General features: G+C 50.9%; 1 protein-coding gene across 3 annotated transcripts in view; it reads left to right on the top strand.

Moving 5' to 3' along the window:
• Positions 1 to 1,405: 1,405 nt before the first annotated feature.
• Positions 1,406 to 21,849, top strand: part of DOCK11 (dedicator of cytokinesis 11) — a 77,998-nt gene continuing 57,554 nt past the window's right edge. For all 3 annotated transcript variants that reach the window (XM_063170668.1, XM_063170667.1, XM_063170669.1), the window contains exons 1-5: positions 1,406 to 1,590; positions 17,574 to 17,690; positions 17,913 to 18,002; positions 18,676 to 18,758; positions 19,799 to 19,868. In XM_063170668.1, coding sequence (XP_063026738.1) covers positions 1,489 to 1,590; positions 17,574 to 17,690; positions 17,913 to 18,002; positions 18,676 to 18,758; positions 19,799 to 19,868 — 462 coding nt within the window. In that variant the 5' untranslated portion in view covers positions 1,406 to 1,488. The remainder of the gene's footprint in view (positions 1,591 to 17,573; positions 17,691 to 17,912; positions 18,003 to 18,675; positions 18,759 to 19,798; positions 19,869 to 21,849) is intronic.

The following is a 21,849-nucleotide window of genomic DNA, read 5'->3' as shown; positions in this document are numbered from 1 at the left end:
AGTGAACTCCTAAAAAACAGAACAATAACTGGCTTGCATGCTTTGGGAGTCATGAATAACATTTTAAATGGTTTGGATCATAATGGCTGTATTCATTGCCCCCTACAGATTGGCTCTCATAATCAAAACTACTTCTCTATAAGTTGTGTGATTTATGGGATGCCTATAATTCCAGTGAGATCCTTGTAGATAGTATTTAATCAGTCATATGGCACAATGTGTGTAAATTCCTATGAATATATGGCAACTCTATTCAATTCAGTATCTTGCTCTGAAGACATAACACACAAAATAAGTTTAAAAAAATTAAAAGGTTTTAATAAACAAAACAAAGGCTCTCTATTGTAATTTCAAAATCAGCATCCTTCAAAGTGCACAATGACAAAGTAATGAGGAGTAGGAATTGAGTCCTAAGGAATCTTCTTTTCATATCCTTATTTCTTGGTTTTGCAGCTGAGCAAGCAAATGGAATATGATCATGTCCTCTGTAACCAAAGCAGTTTCCTATAGCAAACTCTGTAAGTTGGATATTTTCTCATTTAACCCCAGCTCACAAATCAGCTGCACACAGCTGTTCCATCCCTTCCCCCAGTGGGATGTGGGGAGAGAATCAGGCGGGTATAAGTGAGGAAACTAAATACAGTTCAATAAGTAAAGCAAAAGTTACATAGGCAAAGCAAAACAAGGAATTCATTCACAATTTCTCAGGGCAGACAGGCGTTCAGGCATCCCCGAGCCAGCAGAGCTCCCTCATGAGTGATGGTGACTTGGGAAGACACTGAATGTCCCCACTCCCTTCTTCTGGCCCTGATTTATACCATCACCTGATGCCTCAGGGTGTGGGGTGTCCCTTGGGTCACTCGGGGTGAGCTATCCTGGCCGTGTCCCCTCCCAGCTCATTGCTGCAATTTTGGGCTGGGGTGAGGAGCAGAAAAGTTCTTGCCTTGACTCTGTGTCAGCGCTGCTCAGCCGTAAGGAGAACATCCCTAATTATCAACACAGTTTCCAGCACAAATCCAAACCACAGCCCGCTGCCCTGGTAAATTTCACCGGCACAGAGATGCTCAGTAGAAACCTCTTATCCTGGATCCAGCTTAGCCTTGCAGGAACGCCTGGGAGAGCCGGGAGATCATTCTACCAAGCTGCCCGGTGCTCCATCCCGCGAGTGCCGTTGTTCTGAAGCTCCAGCCCGGTGCTCTCGGCTGAGCCCCGGCACGCCGAGCCCTCGCTGGCCGGGTGGCTGCTGCATCCTCGCTGTGCCGGGGCTCCGGGGCTGTCCCCGTGCCGGAGCGGGCCGCGGGCCACCTGCGCTGGGGACAAAGCGGGCCCGGGCGGGGCGGGACAAAGCGGGGACCCTCCCGGGCCCGCCCCGCGGCTCCGCCCGCCCCGGCCCGGCCGCGCCCGCCCGGCGGCAGCGAGGGAGCGCGGAGAGAGCGCGAAGGGAGCCCGGAGCTCGGTTCGGCTCGGCGCGGATCGGATCATGTCGCCATGTCGGAAGTGAGGAAGTTCACGAAGCGGCTCAGCAAGCCGGGCACGGCGGCCGAGCTGCGGCAGAGCGTGTCGGAGGCGGTGCGCAGCTCCTTCGTGCTGGTGAGCGCGGGCAGCGCCCGGCAGGGGCCGCGCCCCGGCCCCGCTCGGCGCTGGGCGGCAGCGGGAGGAGCCCGGCAGCGCTGGGAGCGGGCAGAGCCGGGCAGGGGAGGCGGGGAGGGGAAGAGGAAGAGGGCCTGGAGCGAGGGCAGAGCTGGGTCGGGGCTTGGCAGAGCGGGGGATGCGCAGGGCGCGGCGGGGCAGGCTTTGGGATGAGGAGGGCGCGGCTGGGCAAGGCAGAGGATGCGGATCTGTCTGTGGGGTCCCCTCCGTGTGTGCCGTGCCGTGCCCTGCCGTGCCGTGCCATCCCACCTGCTCCGCTCCGGGCCGGGAGCATCGCAGGGCAGCGCCGCTCGGTCCTGGCGTGGGGCGGCGGCAGCGGCGGCAGGAACTAACGGGAACCGGAGTGCGGCGCACCGAGCGAACAGGTGGCGGAGTAACGGGGTGCGGACAGTGTGAACCCGGCACACGGACAGGGCAGCACTGAAGGGCACGGCCGGGCAAGGCGGGAGGCACAGGCGCTGTGAGCCGGGAGCCCGACAGATCCCGATAGAGCCCGACAGATGCCGGGAATCGCGCTCAGGGCTCTGGGCTGAAAGTCACACGCGTGGCCAGAGGCGTTTGTTTGATCCCGGCATGTGGGATGCTGCAGCAGGTTGCCTTTGTTGTGCTCACAGCTGTGCAAACGGCAGCGCTGCGCCTTGGGAGGATGCCGGGGTCAGCTCCCAGCTTCCCAGGCTTTGTTGGATGTGTTTCACTGGTGCTCATTGAATTACTCTAGCGTGTGATCAACTTTGACCTTGACTTTGATGGAAGAAAGGTTAGGCAATGGGATATGCAGAAAGTGCAGTACAAGTTCAGGAAATAATTCCTATTTGTTCTCTACTATTAGATTGAATGGCACGTGCTGTTAAATAAATTGAGAGGTTTGCACATTTAAAAAAACTGAGTTTTTTTGTAAATTTACAGATTTCTAAGCCTGAAAAAAAAAAAGCCATGGTAATAACCTAGTCTGATTTCCTCGTGCTAGTTTTAGCTGATGATGTACAGTTGTTTGGGGATTCTTATGAGCTTCCATGTGATTTGCTTTCTCTCTTTCAGCAACACACAGGGACAAAGGCTTTGTACAAGCTAATGGAACTTCTCATTAAAAATAAAATTACATATACAGGACCAGAAGACCTTTGGTATCCTACATGCAAATGGTTGTGTGGCGCCCGTGTCAGGTTCTTTTTCTCAGAAGGGGAAGGGATGGGTGGGACTGCAGATGAAGATAAATAAAACCTTGACAGGAACCCAGAGGAGCGTCAGAGTCTGTCAGGCAGCCACTCTTTTTGTGAGCCCCTCTAGGGTTTCATTGCCCACGCTGTCCCTGCCAATTCTCTCTCTCTCTGGCAGGCAGATCCCCAGAGCTGCTGTGCTGCCTCGTGTGTTTGCAGCCAGGCACCAGAGCAGGGTGAGGGCAGGTGCTCCTGATCCAGGTCCTGGCAGAGGCTCCTGCTTTTGACAGTTCAGCAGCAGTGGATAAATCCCAGCACTTCTGCATCGCTGGGAAGGGCCACAAGGCACTGCAGTGATCAGGGAGGGAGGAAGGAGGTGGCACAAGCCCATAGGATGTCTCACATGGCATTTTGACCTTCCTTAGTGATTAAGGATGAGGTTTGCTCCAGCAAAAAGCTGGCTCCTCTCTATCTTCTGGTTTGTCATCTTTGTGGGGAAGGGATGTCTGTGGTTGTTGGGAGGGTACAGAGAGGATCCTGAGAAATGCTGGTGGGGAGTGGTGGAGTGAGGGCGGGACTGAGAAGTTGCAGTTTCTGATCCTGTTCCCGAGGTGGGTCTCAGTTTTGGTGCTGATGGTGCTGGGCAGCTGCAGAGCTGTGTGAGCACCTCCCCATCCCATCTGCCCTCTGCTTGCCACAGCCAGTGTGGGGCAGGTGGAAGGGGCCAGCATCAGGACTGGGATCCCTCACCCTGGGGCAGAGCTGAGCTCAGGGAAGCCGAGGGTGGCCAGGGGGTACAGGGAGAGTAGGAGTTGTTTGATAACAGGGTGGAGCAGGCTGGCAGCAAGTGATGCTCTGTGTCCCTGGATGTCAGGAACTGGGACTTTCTGAAGCAGACTGGAGTTGCACTGGAGCCTTTGCCTGACAGGATCCCATCCTCTTCCTGCATACTGAACAGAGCAAGTGAAATTGAGTTAATAAAAACTATGTGAATAGTTTAATATTCCCTTGGTCATCTCGTCAAGTGCCTTGGCTGTCTGCCTGCCTTGGGGCAATCACAGCTGAAAGCACAGGAATGGTAGCATGAAGGGGATGAAGGGTGGTGGGCAGAGCTAATGCTGCAGAGCCCACACCTCCATCCCCAGCAGGAGTGGGCACCGTGGGGCTCTCTCAGTGTGTTGGGTGAGCTCAGCACTCTGGGCATTCAGGGCACGCCTCGAGACAAGGAACTGTCTGGAGTAAGAAGCTGTTTGTAGTCAGTGAATGAAATGCTCATAAAAGAAAACATCTCTGAGGAAAGCTTTTAATGCCATGGAAGTGGTCAGCTTGTCCAGAGCCACAATTTGTGTGTTTAAGGAGGTGTCTCTCTGGCCAGAAGTGTCCAGCCCGAGGATGTCTGGTACAGTGTGGTTACAAAGCTGCTGTCTTGCAGGAGCAGTGAGGCCCATGCCATCTTATTTCTGTTCCTGGTTTTTGATTTATGCCTGTCTAGTGCAAGGACAATATTTAGGTTGTTGATTTTGGCAGGGCTTTGCTCCTTTGTGCCTGTGGACGGGAAGCGTTGGATATGGTGGCAGTGAGGGGAGCCTGTCCCTTTCCAAGGTGTCCTGGAGTCCCTGTGTCCACACTGTGCCCTTTGGACCAGCTGCTAGGATGCAGTCACAGCTGCTCCTGTCAGGGTAGGCAGAGTGGAAGTCAGCACAGGCTGTGGAGGGGGGATCAGGGACACTTTGGTCCCTTGTGAAGCACAGGGAAGGATGAAGTGCCTTCACTGGGGCTCCTGTTCCCTCTCACTGTGCTGCTGTTCCCAGCACCCTGGCCATCACTCTGTCCCTGCATCTCATTCACAGACAGGCTGTGCAGGGGAGGTCTGGGGAGGCACAGTTCAGCAGGAATCCCTTGAAAGCAGGCACAGCCCTGCTGGGAGTGCTCTGTGGGAACCCTGCTTCTCTCTGTGCTCTTCTCTGCAAGAGGCTGCAGGGCAGATTGTATCAATTTCAGCTTTGAATGCTCCCTGATGTGTGCTACTGATTACAACTAGGGATGCAGTTTGGGCTGGCTAATTGACAAATAATGTCACTGTTTAAATAAACAGACAAATTCAGTGGAAATGTTTGTTGGCAGGTGGGATAAAAGGCTTGAAAGGTAAAGGCAAATTTTAAGATTAAGTTAAAGAAAGGAGCAGTCAAAGCCCAAGTGTTATGACTTAAACCATTCTTAACTGAAAGATGACCTGTTGGGGCACCAACAGTAAAATGCTGTGTTAGAAGGGAAGCTTCAGAGCCAAAGTGCTGATGGTACCTGGGAGAGGCATCTGGGCTAGAGCTGAAAGAGCAGCCAGGGACCTTTGGCAGTGCATGGAGATGGGTGATTTTGGCTCAGACCTTCTCTCCTCCCATCCTCTGAGGTTGCTGAGTAATAGTGGGAAAGTCGAGCAGCAAGGAGGAGAACCCTGCTGGGGGCACTGCTGACGGGGAGCTGGGCAGGTCAGACTCTGGCCAGCAGCATGCACTGAGTGCTCAGGTGGGCAGGCCTTGCTCTGATGGCAGTGCCTGTGCCCCCTCCTGCACCCCAGCTGCAGCCCATGGAGGCTGTGGGGCATTGCAGAGCTGAGCAGTTTGAGCTCACGTGTGTGAGTGAGATCCTGGCTCTTGTGACAGCAGCAAGGGCTCTTCCTTCTGCCTGAGGACCAAATCAGCTGCGCTTGTTTGGGGGGATGTGAGGCCAAAGCTGAGACCCCTGTGCCTGCCCTGGCTCTCTGGGTTTGCTCAGCAGCTCTGGGGCCCTGCAGGGACAGGGGGCTGTGTCTCAGCCCTGTGCAGGTTTTCCAGAAGTGTCGTTCTCTGTGTCGTGACAGGGAAATTAAAAGTGTGGGAGGCACAAGATCAGAGCAGCAAGCACTTGACAAAACACAGCTGATGCATTTTCCCACACTGCTGCCAAGCCCAGTCATCTGGTGGCAATTCTAAGTCTAGCACAATTGCTCTGATTTTCTTTAGATCATTTCTATACAGTTTGACTGAAGATGCATTTACTGCTTTGCCATGAGGATTTTGGAAAGGGTGCAGAGCCAGACTATATCTGAGAAGGAGCAGCTGCAAAAGATCAGCCCAGGCTGGGTCAGCCAGGCCAGGGGAGCATCTCTGGGTACCCCCAGGGCACAGCTTGGTGCCACTCACAGGTCTGGGCCAGAAATGGCAGTGGGAGAGCCCCTGCTTACAAACAACTGTGTGCATCCTTGGCACCCAGAGGTATTCAGGGCAAGTGTCTGCTCTCTGTGGTGTGCTCCCTGTGAGAGGGTGGGCAGCGTGCCAGGAGGAGATGGGTTTTGTTTGATCCTGGCTGGGCTGGGCTCCTATGGGTGGCTCAGTTTCAGTCAGACACAAAAAGGAGATATAAAGCTCCTTAATGGTGATAGTAAGGAGGTTTTGACTGGAGGCAAAAAGGCATTTTGTTCTTTCTGTGGGTTTTTTTTTTCAGCTTAAACTATATTATTAGTGTCTTGATTTATGCTCATGCAGAGGAAATCAGCTTTCTGCATAGAATCCTCTTTTAATAAGCTAAATTCACTTTGATCAATGCGAAGCCTGTTTATATGCAGCGTTTGTAGTGATCTTGGCACCCAAGAGAGACAGAATATATGCCTGTTCCCCTGGGGGCAGTCAGCATGCTGTGTTTGCACAATTTACATAGAAAAACAGACATATATGAGGCACGGGAGGAAACTCTGCCCCCGTCAGTGGGCGGGAGCTTTGCTGTTGGTGTAACCAGGGCAGGGTTTGCCTGCTGTGCCACTGCTGACTCCTGTGCAAGTGTCTGTGGAGAGAATCTTGTTCACAGGGGCTTATTCGAGAAAACACTTAAAAGCATTGTTAAAATTATTCACATGCTTTCCTGAACCAGGGCTGCTGTGCCCTGAGGGGCTGGGTTTAGCCCAGGGCTGGCCAGGTGTGCCAGGGACGTGGCTGGGTTTGCCCCTGCCTGAGCACACACCAGTGGTGGGGTGGATGAAGGGCCTGGCTTGGTGGAGAGCAGCAAGGCTCCAAGTACACTCTGCAGCTCTGTGGGGACAGTCTCTGGCATACCTGCTGCTGACACCCATCCTTAAGAGATGGAGCAGTTCCTTGCTCTTCTGGGTGCTGAGGTCTGACTGGTACAGGATGAGCTGCAGTCCATGTGTCCAGTTCTAGAGGTTTTTGGAGGCAATGACAAGCTTTTGATGGGTGCAAAATCTTATCCTTCCCAATGCATCCTCCTGCCTGTTACAGGAAAGCTCTGGGAAGACAATGAAGCACCACATGTGTTTTTCTCTTACCACATTTTGCCAGCTGGGGCTTTAGCACTCACTGGGCAAGCTGAAAGTGCTGAGGACAATGCCATGGAAATGCAGGTGTCCCTGCTCTGGCAGCATCTGCCCCAGCCCACCCCTGGCAGTGCAGTGAAATGCCTGGAGCAGATGGTTGGTGCTGCTGCCCGCAGCCACTGCCAGCACTGCAGCTGGGATTTGTGCTCTCAGAATCCAGAGAGGGGATGGCTCCTGGGCTTTGCTTCAGCCTGTCCTGGTATCTGGAGGTATTTGCAGGTACCTCCCCCAGCACCAGGAGCATTTGAACCAGCACAACCTGCTGTAGTGTGTAGCGTAGCATTATTTTCTAAATGCAGCTGGGTGGCTTTTTCATCATTTCACTTAGCCCTGTGCATGCTGATTTATTATCTCTAATGGTGCAAAACTGCACAAAGCTTTTGACATTTCTGTGGCCTGAGAATGCAAGTTAGGGTCACACACAGCAGCTGAGCAGCAGCCAGGCCTGGGGTACCACGTGTGCTTCAGCATCCCTGGTTAATTGGCCTCCTCACTCCTGCTGTGCGAGGAAGAACACAGTAGTTTCTTAAACCTTTGTGGCCGTTGCTGTCATCTTAAAAATGCTGGAATATGTTTCCCTGTCACCAACTCTTCCATCTCTTTCATTCTTTAAAAAGTACAAATCAAAGCTCTCCCTTGATGGCTCCTCTTTCCTTCAACACAGCCCTGACTTATCTGTACAGCCTTTCCCTGCCTCCTGCTGCTTCTCTAATGGGGTCAGGGCTGCTTGTTCCTGACCCCTTTCTCACCCCTCTCTCTCACTGAAAAGCAGTTTCTTCTCTCCCCTATTAATATCTCCTGTCACAGGACTGTTCCTGGGGAGTGCTTGCATCTGGAAGGAGACTCTGCTGCTCCACAGCATTCCCCACTCCTCATCTGCCCCTGCCTCCACGCTGGGTGACATCCCCACTGCAGCCTGGCCTCTCTGTCCCCTGAGCAAGGGAGAAATGGCATCTCCCCTGTGCAGTGGTGGGAGCTGGTGGTGTCAGAGTGCTGCACACTGCTCTGGAGAGCCATCCCAGCCATGTGGGACTGTGTTTTGGCAGTGCCAGGAGCTGGGTGTGGGCTGGGCTGCGGTGTCTGTGTGTGGAGCAGGGCACGTGTCCTGCAGCTCTGGAGGGCTCACAAGGGCAGCTGGCTCCCTGTGTGCCAGGTTTTCCTTTCCCTCTCTTGCTCCCTAAACTCTCCCTTGTCCTGTTGGATGCTGTTGCAATTGTAGAGATGTTTGTATTTGGGGAAGTTTTAGGGTGCTTCTTTGACAGCAGCACTTTGTCTGTGGTTGGGTTGAAGCCTTGAAGGGTCCATCCCCTGCAGAGCCCATCCACAGCCTCCCCTGTTTGCTGGGGGAACAGAGTTAAACTTTACAGCCCCTTTGCACCTGTATCCAGTGCCTGCAGCCTGAAAATGGAGCAAAATGAGGCTGAGACAACTTCCTGAGCTGCTGAAACCACCCCTGACACAACTGGGTGTTCTCTGTGCTGCTGAGGCACCCAAAACTGCCCTGGGACTTCCTGCCCTGCTCTTCCTCTCTGTGCTCTGTGGGCCTGCACTGTCACACACACATTTTCTGACAAATCCTTTTGCCAGGATTTTTTCTCCTGAGAGGCCTCAGAAAGGAAATGTAAACAATGATTATCTGCTGCTGTGGAATGTGGCAGGTGCATCTTTGATTGGTCTCATGTGGATTGTTTCTACTTGATGAGGTCTAGCTGTGTTGGGAGTCTGGTCAGTCACAAGATTTTATCATCTTTCTTTTCTAGTCTTCTGATGGAATCCTTTCTCTTTCTTTAGTGTAGTTTTAATAGATCATTTTCTTTTAATATAATGTATATCATAAAAATAATAAATCAGCCTTCTGAAACACGGAGTCAAGATTCTCATCTCTTCCCTCGTCCTGGGACCCCTGTGAGCACCACCTCACTGGACAAGTGTCCTGCCCTGCTCCTGGCTGTGTCCCTGCCCCAGAGGGGTGGGATGGAGTGGGAGTGCTCCCCTGCTCACTGGGGCAGAGTCTGTGCTCTGGCTCAGCCCTTGGCTCAGCCCTGCGTGCGAGCAGCTGCCCAAGAGAAAAACAAGAGTTTGAGACAGACAGGAAAGGGAGGGGTTCTGCTTATGTGCCATTAATTGCTTTAAGATGTTCTGGAGCTGGCTATTCTGGATTTGGATGCTAAATATAAAACTGATACTACATAAATAAATTATGGAATACAAGTGACATCTGAAAAGCACTTTGGGATGTTCCAGCTAAGAACCTAAATAAATAACATGTATTATTGTCGTTGTAATTACTATTTTCCTTTTTTAGCATGCCTGTATTACAGAATGCTTTGAGAAGTCCTATCTGGCAGAAATTCAGTTATCCCATAGAAACCAGTACCCTTTTGCCAATTTCTATCAGTTCTATTATTTCCGAAGGAGGAAACCAAAGCTGTGACGTGTTTGCACCTCTCTCATGCTCTGCAGCAGATGCTCAGCTGGATGCAGGTGCAGTTTGGCTGACACAGAGCTGCCCTGGTCCCTCCCTGTGCCCCTGGAGGAGAAGGGCTGGGTTGGAGCCACGCTGTGCCTGTTCAGAGCCAGGCTGTGCCAGTGCAGGCAGGGACTCAGGACCCCAGGGGCTGGCACTGCAGACCCCATGGCAGAGGGTGCTGAGCTGTCACTGTCACACAGCAGCCCTTGGGGATCCTGAGGAGGGTCAGGCACAGGGACAGGGGCACTGAAAGCAGAATGCTGCTCCCGATGCGCTGCCCTGTGCAGGGGCAGTGCTGGATCACCTCAGGTGTGGCTCTGCACTTGTTCAGGGTTTTCAGAGGTGGTGTGTGCAGGTGAAGTGCAGCTGGGCTGGAGTGGCAGCACTGCCTTCACAGCCACTCACACTCGGGCTCTGAACTCTCACTGCTCCATTGCAATGCAGCTGTTTTCTGGGGCCTGTTTGCTTAAGTGATTATGCAAGAATCTCAAGCTTTCAGAAAAAAAAAACAAAACAGTGTTCCTGCCCCTCGTGGCTGCAGAATTCTGCTTCAGAATAGGATTTGCTAAAGGCTGTGAACTGTGGAGTCCATTTTTGAGTAAGTGGAAGGAAAATGAAGAGTCATGTGCTGATTATTCTGGTTTCCTGTATTTCTAAACCAACTTGTAGACACTTCAAGGCCTGAGTTCATTTTATTTGACAGGCCTAATAATGACAGCTAAATGTTTGCATGTCTACAGTGACATGAACTTTTTTGACCGTTTCTTCAAGCCTTCTCCAGGCTGGTGTCTCACACCAATACTGTGTCACTCTCAGGGACAGCAGTGTGACTGCAGGCACTTGTTTTTTCACTGGGATGTGGGCATTGCATTGAAAAAGGAGACTTCCACCTTACAAAATACCCAGAACCCGGGTTCTGGTGCCCCCAGGGCCGTGGATGCAGGAGGGGAGGGCTGTGGTGGGTGAAATGCTTTTGCAGAGAACTTGGGCGGGGTGGAGGGAAGCACAGGGGAGGGGGCTGGCTTCTGATTCGAGCTTTGGGATGGAAAGAGTGAGTCATTTCCACTGCTGATGTTTTCCTGCAGGGTGCCAGGGCTGTGCACTCATCCTCCCCTTCCCCGCGAAGGCTTTTCATTTCTCTGGGAGCTCCTGGGAGGTGCAGCCATCTCCGTGCAGTGCAGGGAGGATGTGGGGCACAGCAGCCTGGTGCTGGCTCTGCGCTCAGAGCTGGGCAGGGCACGCACTGGCACAGAGTGGGGTGGAGAGGGGATGTGTGCACTCTGGGCCAGACCCCTGTCTCATGAGAGCCCTGGCAATGATGTGCTGCTGTTCTGGAGGCTGCTGTGCTGCTGCCCGTGGAGGGCTGTGCAGAGCCTTGCTCTGAGCTCTGTGTGTGTTTATGTGTTTGTGTTTGATCTGATCACTCCCTGGCAGGCCCCTTCTCCTCACCAATTCCTTCTTCCCTTCCCAGTTGCCCTGGGGCTCCTCTCCTGCCTGCAGTGCCCACCTTCTCTGCCAGCCCCTCCTGGCCTCCCTCACCCCATCTCCTGCCTCTCACAGCTACACAGCCCAGCTTGGCACAATTCTTGCTTCCCATGATGTGGCCCCTGCACAGATGGGTAAAGCCTCCATCCTCCATTCTGCCCTCTCCTGCACCACCTTGGGCCAGCTCCTGAGCCCTTTCCCTCTCCATTCTTCCCCTGCTTCTCCTCTTTCTGGTGAGATTTTCCTCCCTTGCCTTTTCACAGGATGCTCTGTGTGTTTGCATGCCCACCTTACAGCCCACCCCTCTCACTAGTCCCAGGTGCAGCCCTGGTGTCTCAATGTTTTGGTGTCTTCAGCAGAGCCAGAATTCCTGTCTGGATATTTTTCTTGTGTTTTTAAATTTCCTTCTTTCTGGCCAGTGTAAAAATAGTTTTGGCCTGCTCATACCCAGCTTTATGGACTGCTTTTCATCCTTGAGCTTTTACCATTGTGCATCTGCTGCATCCAGCTGAGTGCTGGCTTTGCAGCAGGCTCGTGGACCCCAGCTCCCCATCACCTGCTGGGAGCTGCCTCATTGCCTCCCTGCTGCTTTGTTCCCAAAATGTGGCTTTGCTGAGAAGCCCAAACCTCCTGTCAGCCCTGTGTTGTGGCTGCTGCCATGTGTGCTGACTCACACTGTCTCCCTGCTTGCCCTTCCTCCCTGAGCTCTGCTCCCACCTCTTCCCTTCCCTTCTCCTGGAGTTTGGAATGCGGAGTCCTTGGGGCTCAGGCTTTATTCTGGCTTTGCAGAGGTTTATGGCACTTCCATGAACATTCAGTGGCCAAGCCCAGAGTTTCTGGGTTTTGATGATTCTTTCTCATGCCCAGCAGTCTGCAGTGATGACTTCTCTGAAGTGAATCTGAGCTTTTGTAAATTGAGCTCTGTAGCCTTTCTGCAAGCTGGAGTGAGAGTGTGTAATGGGATCAGATGGCAGTGCAGGAGCTGGGGGTGGGAAAAGTCACAAATGTGATACTAAAAGGAAAAAGCTCTTAAGGCCACACAATGTGAGTTTTCCCTGACCTGATCTTTGAATCCCTGGCTGTGGAAAAGCTTTTCTGTGGATAGAAATTGCTCATTTCCACATGCCCATATGGTTTGCCAAGTGAGTTTGCTCAGTTTCCAGGCATCATTTGAATTCTCTCATGTACAGTCAGGTTTCTTGAGCAAAATAAAAAAATGGGGGCTTCTCTCTGCTGTTTTTGATTGTGCACTGCAGTGGGGAGTGGTGTCTCTGCCCTGGAGTGTTGCCAGTCTCAGAAGTGATGTGATTTTAGCTGGGACAGGTGTGTCCCAAGGGCAATTGTACACCTCCATTTCACCCTATTTTAGCTTTTCCTCTCATTTTCTGTGCATTTCACTTACTTGGCCCTTTGGTATTTAGTTTAAAATTTGGGCTTTTGCTTGGCTTTCATGTAAGTGCATTGCAGGGTTGCAACAGGTGAGGCAGCAAGCAGATAGGTGTAAAATGGGGGCTGAGTTTTGGGGAGCAGGTGTTCAATCTGAGATAATGCAGCTACAAACATCCACATGACCTGTCCTCTTCCTCCTCCTCTCTTCAGCTGCTCTGAGCAGCAGCACTTTAACAACTCATCCATTTGTGTCTCTGGCTGCTCTGGGGTGTGCAGCACACGCTGGGCAGGGCTGCGCTGCTGAGGGTGTGGGGACAGGCCCAAGCTGGGGCTGCTGAGCGGGCTGGGGGTGCTGAATGTGCAGGGTCTGCAGGGGGAGGAACAGAGGAAAGGATGGGGGGGGGAGTGTGTGAGCGAGTGTGCATGAGTGTGAGTAGTGTGCAAAAGTGAGTGTGAGTAGCGTGCAAAAGTGAGTGTGAGTAGTGTGCGAGGGTGTGCATGAGTGTGCATAGGTGTGCAAGAGTGGGAGCAAGTGTGAGTAGTGTGCAAGAGTGTGAGTAGTGTGCAAGAGTGAGTATTGTGCAAGGGTATGAGTGGGTGTGCGCAGCTGTGCGTGTGAGCGAGTGTTCGTGTGTTGGCTCTCTCTGGTGGTTTCTGCCCTGGGCAGGGTTTGTGCTCAGCCTGGCCGGGGCAGTGGCACCAGCACAGGGACAGTGGCACCAGCACAGGGACAGTGGCACCAGCACAGGAGCCCTGGACCCAGCCGGGCACTGAGCACAGGCCCCTGTTTGGGTTTCCCTCACTCTGGACCCTTTGTGCTTGTGCCTGGCCAGAGGCAGAGCCGTGTGTTGGTGTTTGGGGTCTGTTCCCGTTGTTCAGAGGCAGAGCCGTGTGTTGGTGTTTGGGGTCTGTTCCTGCTGTTCAGAGGCAGAGCCGTGTGTTGGTGTTTGGGGTCTGTTCCTGCTGTTCAGAGGCAGAGCCGTGTGTTGGTGTTTGGGGTCTGTTCCTGCTGTTCAGAGGCAGAGCCGTGTGTTGGTGTTTGGGGTCTGTTCCTGTTGCTCAGAGGCAGAGCCGTGTGTTGGTGTTTGGGGTCTGTTCCTGCTGTTCAGAGGCAGAGCCGTGTGTTGGTGTTTGGGGTCTGTTCCTGCTGTTCAGAGGCAGAGCCGTGTGTTGGTGTCCTGGGCCTGTTTCTGTTGCAGGAACCCCTCTGAGTTTCCTGTTCAGTGCCATCAGCTCGCTCATGGTGGGCGCTCCATACTCCAGTGGAGGCTCCTGCTGTGCCTGTGCTGCTGCCCCAGTGCAGCCCTTGACCCTGCTGGATGGGCTTAGCACACAGCCCTGTGCACACTCTGTGCTGGCAGAGGACAGAAGGAGCAATGTGTGTTTTGGGAACAGGCTGGTGTGGGGGGCTTCAGCCTGAGGGATGTGGGCTTATCTGGGAGGGTGCCCTGCTCTCATGTTGTCTTTGTTTAAAGTCATGCTTGTTTTTCCCTGAGGTATTTCACTTGTTTTTATCCAGCACAGTGAGCTGCAGTGCTTTGGGCTGGGTGCTGCTGCTGGCTGTGCTCAGGTGCTGCATCCACAGGAGCCACAGGAGAGGGCAGCTGAGCCCAGGATGTCCCTGCTGTGTTCTCAGGAGCATCTCCATGCAGTGTCTGCTGCCCTGTATGAGGAGCTGCTGTGTGTGCCACAGAGCAGGGTGCCTTTGGCAGCACTGCACGTTTTTTCCTGCAGAAATTGATTGATTTTGTTGCTGGACTGACAACATTTCTTCGTGCTTGGGTATTGGCTTCCCCTGTGGAGGAGTTTGTGGTTTCTAAGACTCTAATTACTTTAGTGTAATAGTTTTCCCTCTGCTTTTGTAATGACTTTGGTGGCAGCCATCTGCTGTTGTGACACTGCTGGCCAGTGTGAGCCTGGGGTACACTTCAACCTTCAGGGAAACTAAGACTTTGAAATCCCATTTTCAGCTTTATCTGCAGCCTTTCTGGACTGATGGGACTGTGTGGACTCAAAGGGTCAAAAGGGCAGCAGATATTTGGGATGGCTCCCTCCTTACCCCAGGGTCTGTTTGCAGGACCCAGCCTGCCTGGCCCTGCTGGGAGCCTGCACAGTTGAGGGTGGAGGGAGGGGTTTGTTTCCTCGATGGCAGGCAGGAGCCACATCCTTCCTTCAGCAGCTGCTTGCTGACAAACAGCTTGACCTACATCCTCTGGCTTTGCCTCAGACACAACAGACAGGGGGTGGTGTGCTGGGTGTGAGCATGGTCAGTGCTGGGCTGCAGGGGATGGACACAGGGCTGCTGTGTGCTGAGACAGGGAACTGGCACAGCCTGGGGCAGGGGAGCCCTAGGACTGGATTTCTGACAGCCCCAGAGGAGAAATGTCTCTCTGGGTGCTGCAGAACCCTTCTGGGTGCCAGTGCACATCCCTCCATCCCTTCATGTCACAGGGCCTGGCACTGCTTTGTCAGATATAGATCACAGCCTGCACCACACGTTTTTTCCAATATCATTACATCCACCAGACTAGAAGGGCTTTATAATCCATAACCCTTTATGGATTTTTTCTTTTTTGTATTTGTTGTAGGCAGTGCTCTATGAGTTTCCAAACATTTTGTGTGAGGATCAGGGATGCTTTGCAGACCTTACCCTTCAGCTGCCATTGAATCCCACCAGGATGACTGCCAGGACTTTGTCTTGCTGGTCATCAGAGGTATCAGATCTAGAAAAGAAATGTCATCAAAGCCCCAACTTTTTAAAAGGGACAGCTTTAGAAACACAGCCCTAGTTTCAGGACCATGTTGCAAAACAATAAAAGGACTGAAAATAATACAGTGTGATTGGAAGGTCTGCATTGCCAAAGAGATGTGGAAGGCTCACAGAGGGACTCTAATTTACTGTCACAGCTGCTGCAGGGTGAGGTGAGGGGTGCTGGTGTGAGTTCTCGGGGTCATGGCACTGCTTTAACCCACCAGGGCTGCTGAGCTTTGCCAGGATGGCTGCAGTGAATCAGGGGCTGGCAAAGCTGGGTGCCTGCTCTATGGGGCCTGCCTGCTGTCGTGGGCCTGCAAATGGGTATCCTGTTAATTCACATTAATTTGCAAAGCTCAGCAGACTTGAGAAGTGCACAGTGCTGTCCTGAAATAAGACTGGTGTTTCAGGTGATTAACCAAATTCAATTAAGCAATTAATGAGCATGAGACTGACTTGAGAGTAAATGAGCTCCTTTTCTCTGTCTACCTGTTGGGTATTTCAAATTCCTGTTTTTCAGATGGACTCTTTCTTTTCTTTATAAATCCCTTACAGCTCAGGTCTTGGATGTAGAATCAAGAAGTTCTGTGTGCAGTGGGACTGGCAGCGTTTGTCACCCCATTCCCAAATCCCTTGTGGCTGAAGGAGCTCCCTGGATGCCCTGGCAGCCAGCCTGGGCTCTCTGCTGCCTGACCTTTATCTTTCTCACTGGTAATCTGAGGAGTGTGAGGGTCCTTTCAGGACTGTGCAAGCAGTAAAGCAACGTTTTCAGAGAGTGACTAAGAAGGGAACTTTTTTCACATAACTGAGCTAATTTATGCTGGATTTCTGCAGCATGGAAAGGAAACATTTAAATGCAAAACTGTCTGAGGCAGGAGTTGTTTCATTAGTGCATCCCAGGAGCCAAAGGCACAGAACAGGCACAGGACCTTTGGCTAGGATTGGTTATGGAAGAGCAATGTTGACTTCCTTGCTTATCTCACGTCACAGAAAATATTGGGTTGTGTGGACTCCCAAACAAGCTGGTGTGGCTGTTTATCCAGTGGTGTTATACAATGCTGAGCTTTCAGTCCTCATTTGAGACTCTTTTTTAAGCTGCTGGTTGTGCTGTGTTCAGCAAGAGACCTTGTACTGGTCTCCTCTTTACTCCAGTCATGGTGAGCAGTTCATCCCAGAAAAAACATTTGACTGCAGGGTAATGTTTGCTGCCCTTGGGGAAGCATCTGATGTTCCTCTTCTGAGAGGGGAGGGCCCAAGCTCTCCATGTTGTCCTTCAAGGATGTCCTGTCCAGAGGCACATGGCACCACGTGCTGCTGCAGGGCCTTCATGAACACTGTGGCAGGGCCAAGCTTCAGGCTTTTGTTCGAGGTTCAAAACAAGACAAAGGTGATGGGTCAGAATTTGGTTCCTGTTTTATTGTGAACACTCCTATACAGAGTCATTGGTTGGCTTTTGGTGTGTGAAGTTTGATTTTCACAATGCAGTGCTGAGAGCCTGACTCTTGCTGATGAAACCTGAAGTCAGGCTGGGCAGCTGAGATGGCATTTGCCTGCTTCAGAAGTTGTTTTTCTCATTTTACTAAGTTCTGTGTTCTGGACTTGTTACACAGACAAAATCAGTACAATAAGGAATGTAATGAAACTCTCCTAATGGTTTTTGCTCGTGACTCCGGGGATTTTTGGAGAAGTTCCTCTTGCTTCCCTGAAATGTGAGTGAGAATAAAACTGGGCTCTGGCCTTTGGCTGTGTCTGGGCTGTGATTTATGAAGAGGGCTTTCCTGTCTTTCCAGGGGGATGCTGTTCTTCCTTGCAGGGGCTGAGATTCCTGCTTTGGCAGTGGTAGCTGCAGCCTTGCTCTGCTCATTCCTAGGAGAGCACAGCTCTCATTGCTCCTCAAGCAAAGCCAGCCCTGAGCTGAGCAGAGCCAGTGCAGGAGCCTTCCTGTGCTTCTGCCAAGCTGCACAGATGAGCTGCTCAGACATAAAGATGCTGGATCTTGCAGCTGTTAAAGAGAGCTATGGCCTGTCCAGGAGGCTTTCTTGCTCCATTAGGAAATTAGAGACTGTGCTGAGACAGAGCAGCACAGTGCTTTGTTATTCCCATAGCTTATTGCTTCAAACTTAACCCTTCATTTCCCTCTCTGCAAAACATACTCATCAGTGCTGACCTGCAGCACAGGAGCATCAGAGTGCTGAGTAATGGGCAGTCCAGTGGTCACACAGTTAGAAATTAAGACAAGATGTTAGTTACTGGTTATTTTAGATGCTACACATGTGTAATATTTTTCATAATCTGATTTTCCTGCAGGAAAAAACAAAAGTGGTGGAACCCCTGGACTATGAGAATGTGATCCTGCAGCGCAGAGTTCAGATCTACAGCGATCCCCTCCGGGACCTCCTGATATTTCCAATTGAGGATGTGTCTGTGAGTTTGCTCTGGCTCTCTCCCATGTTTGAGGCTTGCTCCTCTCCCATCTTGCTTACCTTGGAAAATTTCCACCATTAACCACATGTTAATTCTGGCTGCATTACTGACACATAAAACCAAAATGACCCACTGGTGGCTTAGGCCCACCACATTTATTTAAAGTGAGTGTCAAGCCCTGAAGATGCAGTTTGTGCTGAAAAAGTTCTCCTTTTCCTGCAGATCTCAGTCATCGGCCGACAGAGAAGGACTGTCCAGTCAACAGTGCCAGAAGATGCTCTAAAGAAAGCTCAGAGTCTCTTTGTCAAAGAGGTAGGGACAAAGCCCATGTGACCCCTGCCTTCAGCCCTTGATGGCCCTTGGACAGGATGCTCAGCTGTAGCTCCTGATCTGCAGCATTGCAGCTCCCTTGGCTTCTCCTTTGTGGGCATCCCTGCCTGACCTGCTCAGGAGAGTTCTCACAGGTATCTCACGTGCAGTGTCCTTGCAGTGGGTTTTGGACACAGCCAAGGTGTGTGGCTTTGCATCACCTGCCTGACAAGGGGATCCACAACCTCCCTGGAGCATCTGGAGTGCTGTGGGTTTGTTGTGAAGTGCTGCTCTCCAGGACCATTCCCTTCAAGTGCAGCAGAACAAAAAGCAGTGGCTGTGTTGAGTTAGATGCGCTGTGTTTCTGAGGACAGAAAACTTTTGCCTTCTGGAAAACTGTCTCCTCCCATATCCCTACTCCTTTTTTAGAGCCTTGGAGTGATGTAAATCCAAAATTTGTAGCTATGTGGCAGGCCGGATGCTGCGTGATTTTTGTCTCTGTGCTGAAAAGGTTCCTTACGGAATTCTGCATTGCTACATGAAGCAAGTGGAGCAGCCTTGCCCACGCCCTTCCTGCTCGTGCTTACCTCACCCTGCAGTGTGTAACCTCTCAGATGGTGCTGGGCTTTGTTGTGCTTGCTGTAGCTTTCTGAGAGCTGCATTGTTTTCCTTTCAGTGCATTAAAACCTACAGCTCTGACTGGTTCGTGGTGAACTACAAATACGAGGAATACTCAGGAGACTTTCGGATGTTGCCATGGTAAGTGTCGTGCTCCCTTGGAATGCTGATGTGTGATCACAGCCTGAGCAGGAGCAGTCTGCCCTTTCCCTGGTGCCTGTCCCACAAGCAAGGTTAGAGCCAGAGGTTTGTGTTGTCCTGCCATTGTCCCCCAGCTGTGCCAGGGAGGTGCCCACAATGTTGTGTGGGTCAGTGCTTCGCATCCCACCCTCCAGTGTGTGCCCACACCCTCTGTTTGGGATGAGGACAGACTGCAGCCCAGAGTCATGGCAGGGTAAATAGTGTCGGCAGTGCCTGCCCAGGAGCCTCATTGCCCCACTGGGCTGATGTTCCTTGTGTGCCTCACACAGGCCAGGCAGATTCTCTTGTGCCCCAGCACAGGGAGGGTGATGTGATGTTGCTGCTGGTGCTGCCAGTGCTGGGGAGTTGTGCTTGGAAACGCTGGGATGTGCCAGTGCTCCCAGCTCCAGAGCTAATTGGGTTTTTCAGGCAGGCACATCCATCTCAGATTTCTCTGGATTGTTATTTCCTGTGTGGTGGCGCCTGCTCTGCTCACTGCCCACACTCTGGGCATGTCTGGACCCCTGTCCAGGCTGCTCTTGTGCTGGAAGCTTGTTAAATGCTTTTCTTCTTAATTGGATGTAGTGGGTGTGTTCTAAGGGTCTCGAGGGGATGTGAAGCAGCAATGGAGTCATAATGCTGATCAAATAATGTTAAAATTTTTGAATAATCTTGTAGTCTGATCTTGCTTCTTTTTTTGTAAAGATGGAAGATAAACCAGAGCGCTCTCTCTTTGTTCCATAAAAGCAAGTCAGCAAAAACTCTGCAGAATCAAGAGCTAACAAGAGAAAGCTAATTACAGGCTTTTTGTGCCTAATTTCCATGAAATACACTCAGAACTTAGCTTTCCCCAGCTGCAGGGAGCTGAAGGTCTCTTGCAATTTATCTTCTGTGCTCTGTAGCCTTCACTTTGGCTGCTGCTTCTGGATCCAGCATCAGCTGCTGGCTCACACAACCCTCATGTTCCATTCATTAAACATGAAAATGTGTTGTGATTTCAGCAAATCCTTTAGGCCAGACAAGATTCCAAGCCATGTGTTTGAAATTGATGAAGACTTTGAAAAGGATGAGGTAAGGAGAAGGTTGGTTTTTGGGGTTTTTTTTTAATGTATTCCTGTTAAAAAGAAGAAATACATTGAGAAGTTAATTTGTGTTTAATTAATTCAGTTCATAGAAACAGTTTTCTGGTGAGTTGATTTCTACTGTGAAATTGTGATCAAAAGTGAGGCAGTGATTTATTTCAAAGTATGACATGATAATGTCTTGGAGCCAAGGGTCTCCTAAGTTATCTGCAAGATTAGTTATGTTTCTCATGGTTTTTTCCCTTGAAACAGAGCATCATAGGAAGAGGAAAAAAAGGAAGCCAAGTAGTCACTAAGGAAAACTCTTCATGTCCAGAACTAAAACTGGGCAGTCTGTTTTTCAACTACACTGTGATTCTGGGGCTCTCCTCTTGGAAAGTTTGTAGTTTACCACATAATCAGCAATTTTTCACCAGTCACTTTGACCCGCCCTGCTGACAGTGCGTCTGTCAGTCCTGCTCTGCCCGTCCTGTGCCAGTGCTGGGAGGCGTTTGCACCTCTGGAAGGGGCATCTTTGTGCTCAGCTGGCATCAGGGAGCACTGGCAGCCCTGGAGCTCCTCTGTGGGGTGGGCTGGGAGCTCTGCCAGCAGGGACATCTCAGAGCTGGTGGTTATTTTGGATGGTGCAGATGCCATGTTTCCTGCCCATGAGTATCACATGTGCTACAGAAGGGACAGGCAGTGTTTTTCTGTTTCAAGTACCACGTGGAGATAAATCCATGCACATGATATTAGGAAGTTTTTGTTTACAGAGGGAAGCCTGGTTTAGCCCAGCTGTTTAAAATTCCCATGGCACCACTATTTTGCTGCTGAGAAATTACAGAGCAAAAGGGAACTTTGCTGCAGAGCTGAAGATTTGGAGGGGTTGTTTCTTGTACATTTCTCAAATTACTGGGGTATGTCCCAGCACACCTCAGATCTGGACTGCATTGGCTTCTTTGTAAATGGAAATGTTTTGTCAAGTTTGGCCTTAATCTTTTTTTAGCTGTGTTGTTAATTTGCATTACATCAGTAACTTGAGGTGGTGCCTCTTAAAAACTATCAGCTCTGGGCTGGAGACATTGCTATGCACTGTTATCAGCATGCTTCCAGAAAAGCAAAAGGACAAAAATACTCTATCAAAATGTGAAGACCTTTCTTCTTCTGGCCAGTGTCCCAAATCCTCAAACAAGAGAAGTTACTGAGGTTTGTTGTGGAAGAGTATTGCAAGTGCTTTCACAGATGTTTTGAGGTTTGTATCTTTTGGCATGGCTGTATCTAAAGGATTCTGTTACAGTTTCCCAACAAAGCATTTGCATTAGAATTGTGTAATGGAAATTCAAGTAAAAGAAATCTCTTGATTAAAAAAGGTGAACCACTATAAAGGAGAGATCATGGGTTGTTTTACCCAGGGAAATAAAGCATCAGAAAATATACTCTGGAAGTTGGACGTGAAAAGAGTGAAGCCCTCCCTTTGGATGCAGCAGGCTCTGTAAAGCAGCTCCTTCATGGCTCAGCAGGGCAGGCTGGGGCTGCCTCTGCTGCTGAGTCACTGGGAACCCCAGGGTGAGATTTTTTCATCACTTTGGGCTCTCATTTACCTCCCTTCCCAGTGGAGGTCATGGTTAGGTATGAGTGGAGAGCCATTCTCTCTTTTTGGGACCATGGGACAGGAGCAGGTGGAACCCATCTGGTGTGCCAAGAGCAGCCTGGTTGGGTCACTTGCAACTTTGTGGTTTGGTAAATGTGAAATCAGCCAGTTACATTTCAGTTATTTTACTGGGGTTTGGTGGTTTTTGCTGAAATTTAAAATATGAGGATGACAAAAGGATATGACAGGAAAAGTTCAGAGTTCTGCATTTTGCAACTTCCTAAACAGACTATCTTGAAAATTTCCATCTTCCCTGTTTTGAAATCCTGCATAAGAACCTGAGCCTCATTGCAAAATCACTGTGCAGCTCTATCAGAATAGATGTAATCTTTCTTTTTTA

This window comes from Melospiza melodia, chromosome 16, assembly GCF_035770615.1.
Source record: "Melospiza melodia melodia isolate bMelMel2 chromosome 16, bMelMel2.pri, whole genome shotgun sequence".
Lineage (NCBI taxonomy): Eukaryota > Metazoa > Chordata > Aves > Passeriformes > Passerellidae > Melospiza > Melospiza melodia.
This window is presented reverse-complemented; position numbering and strand designations above follow the sequence as displayed.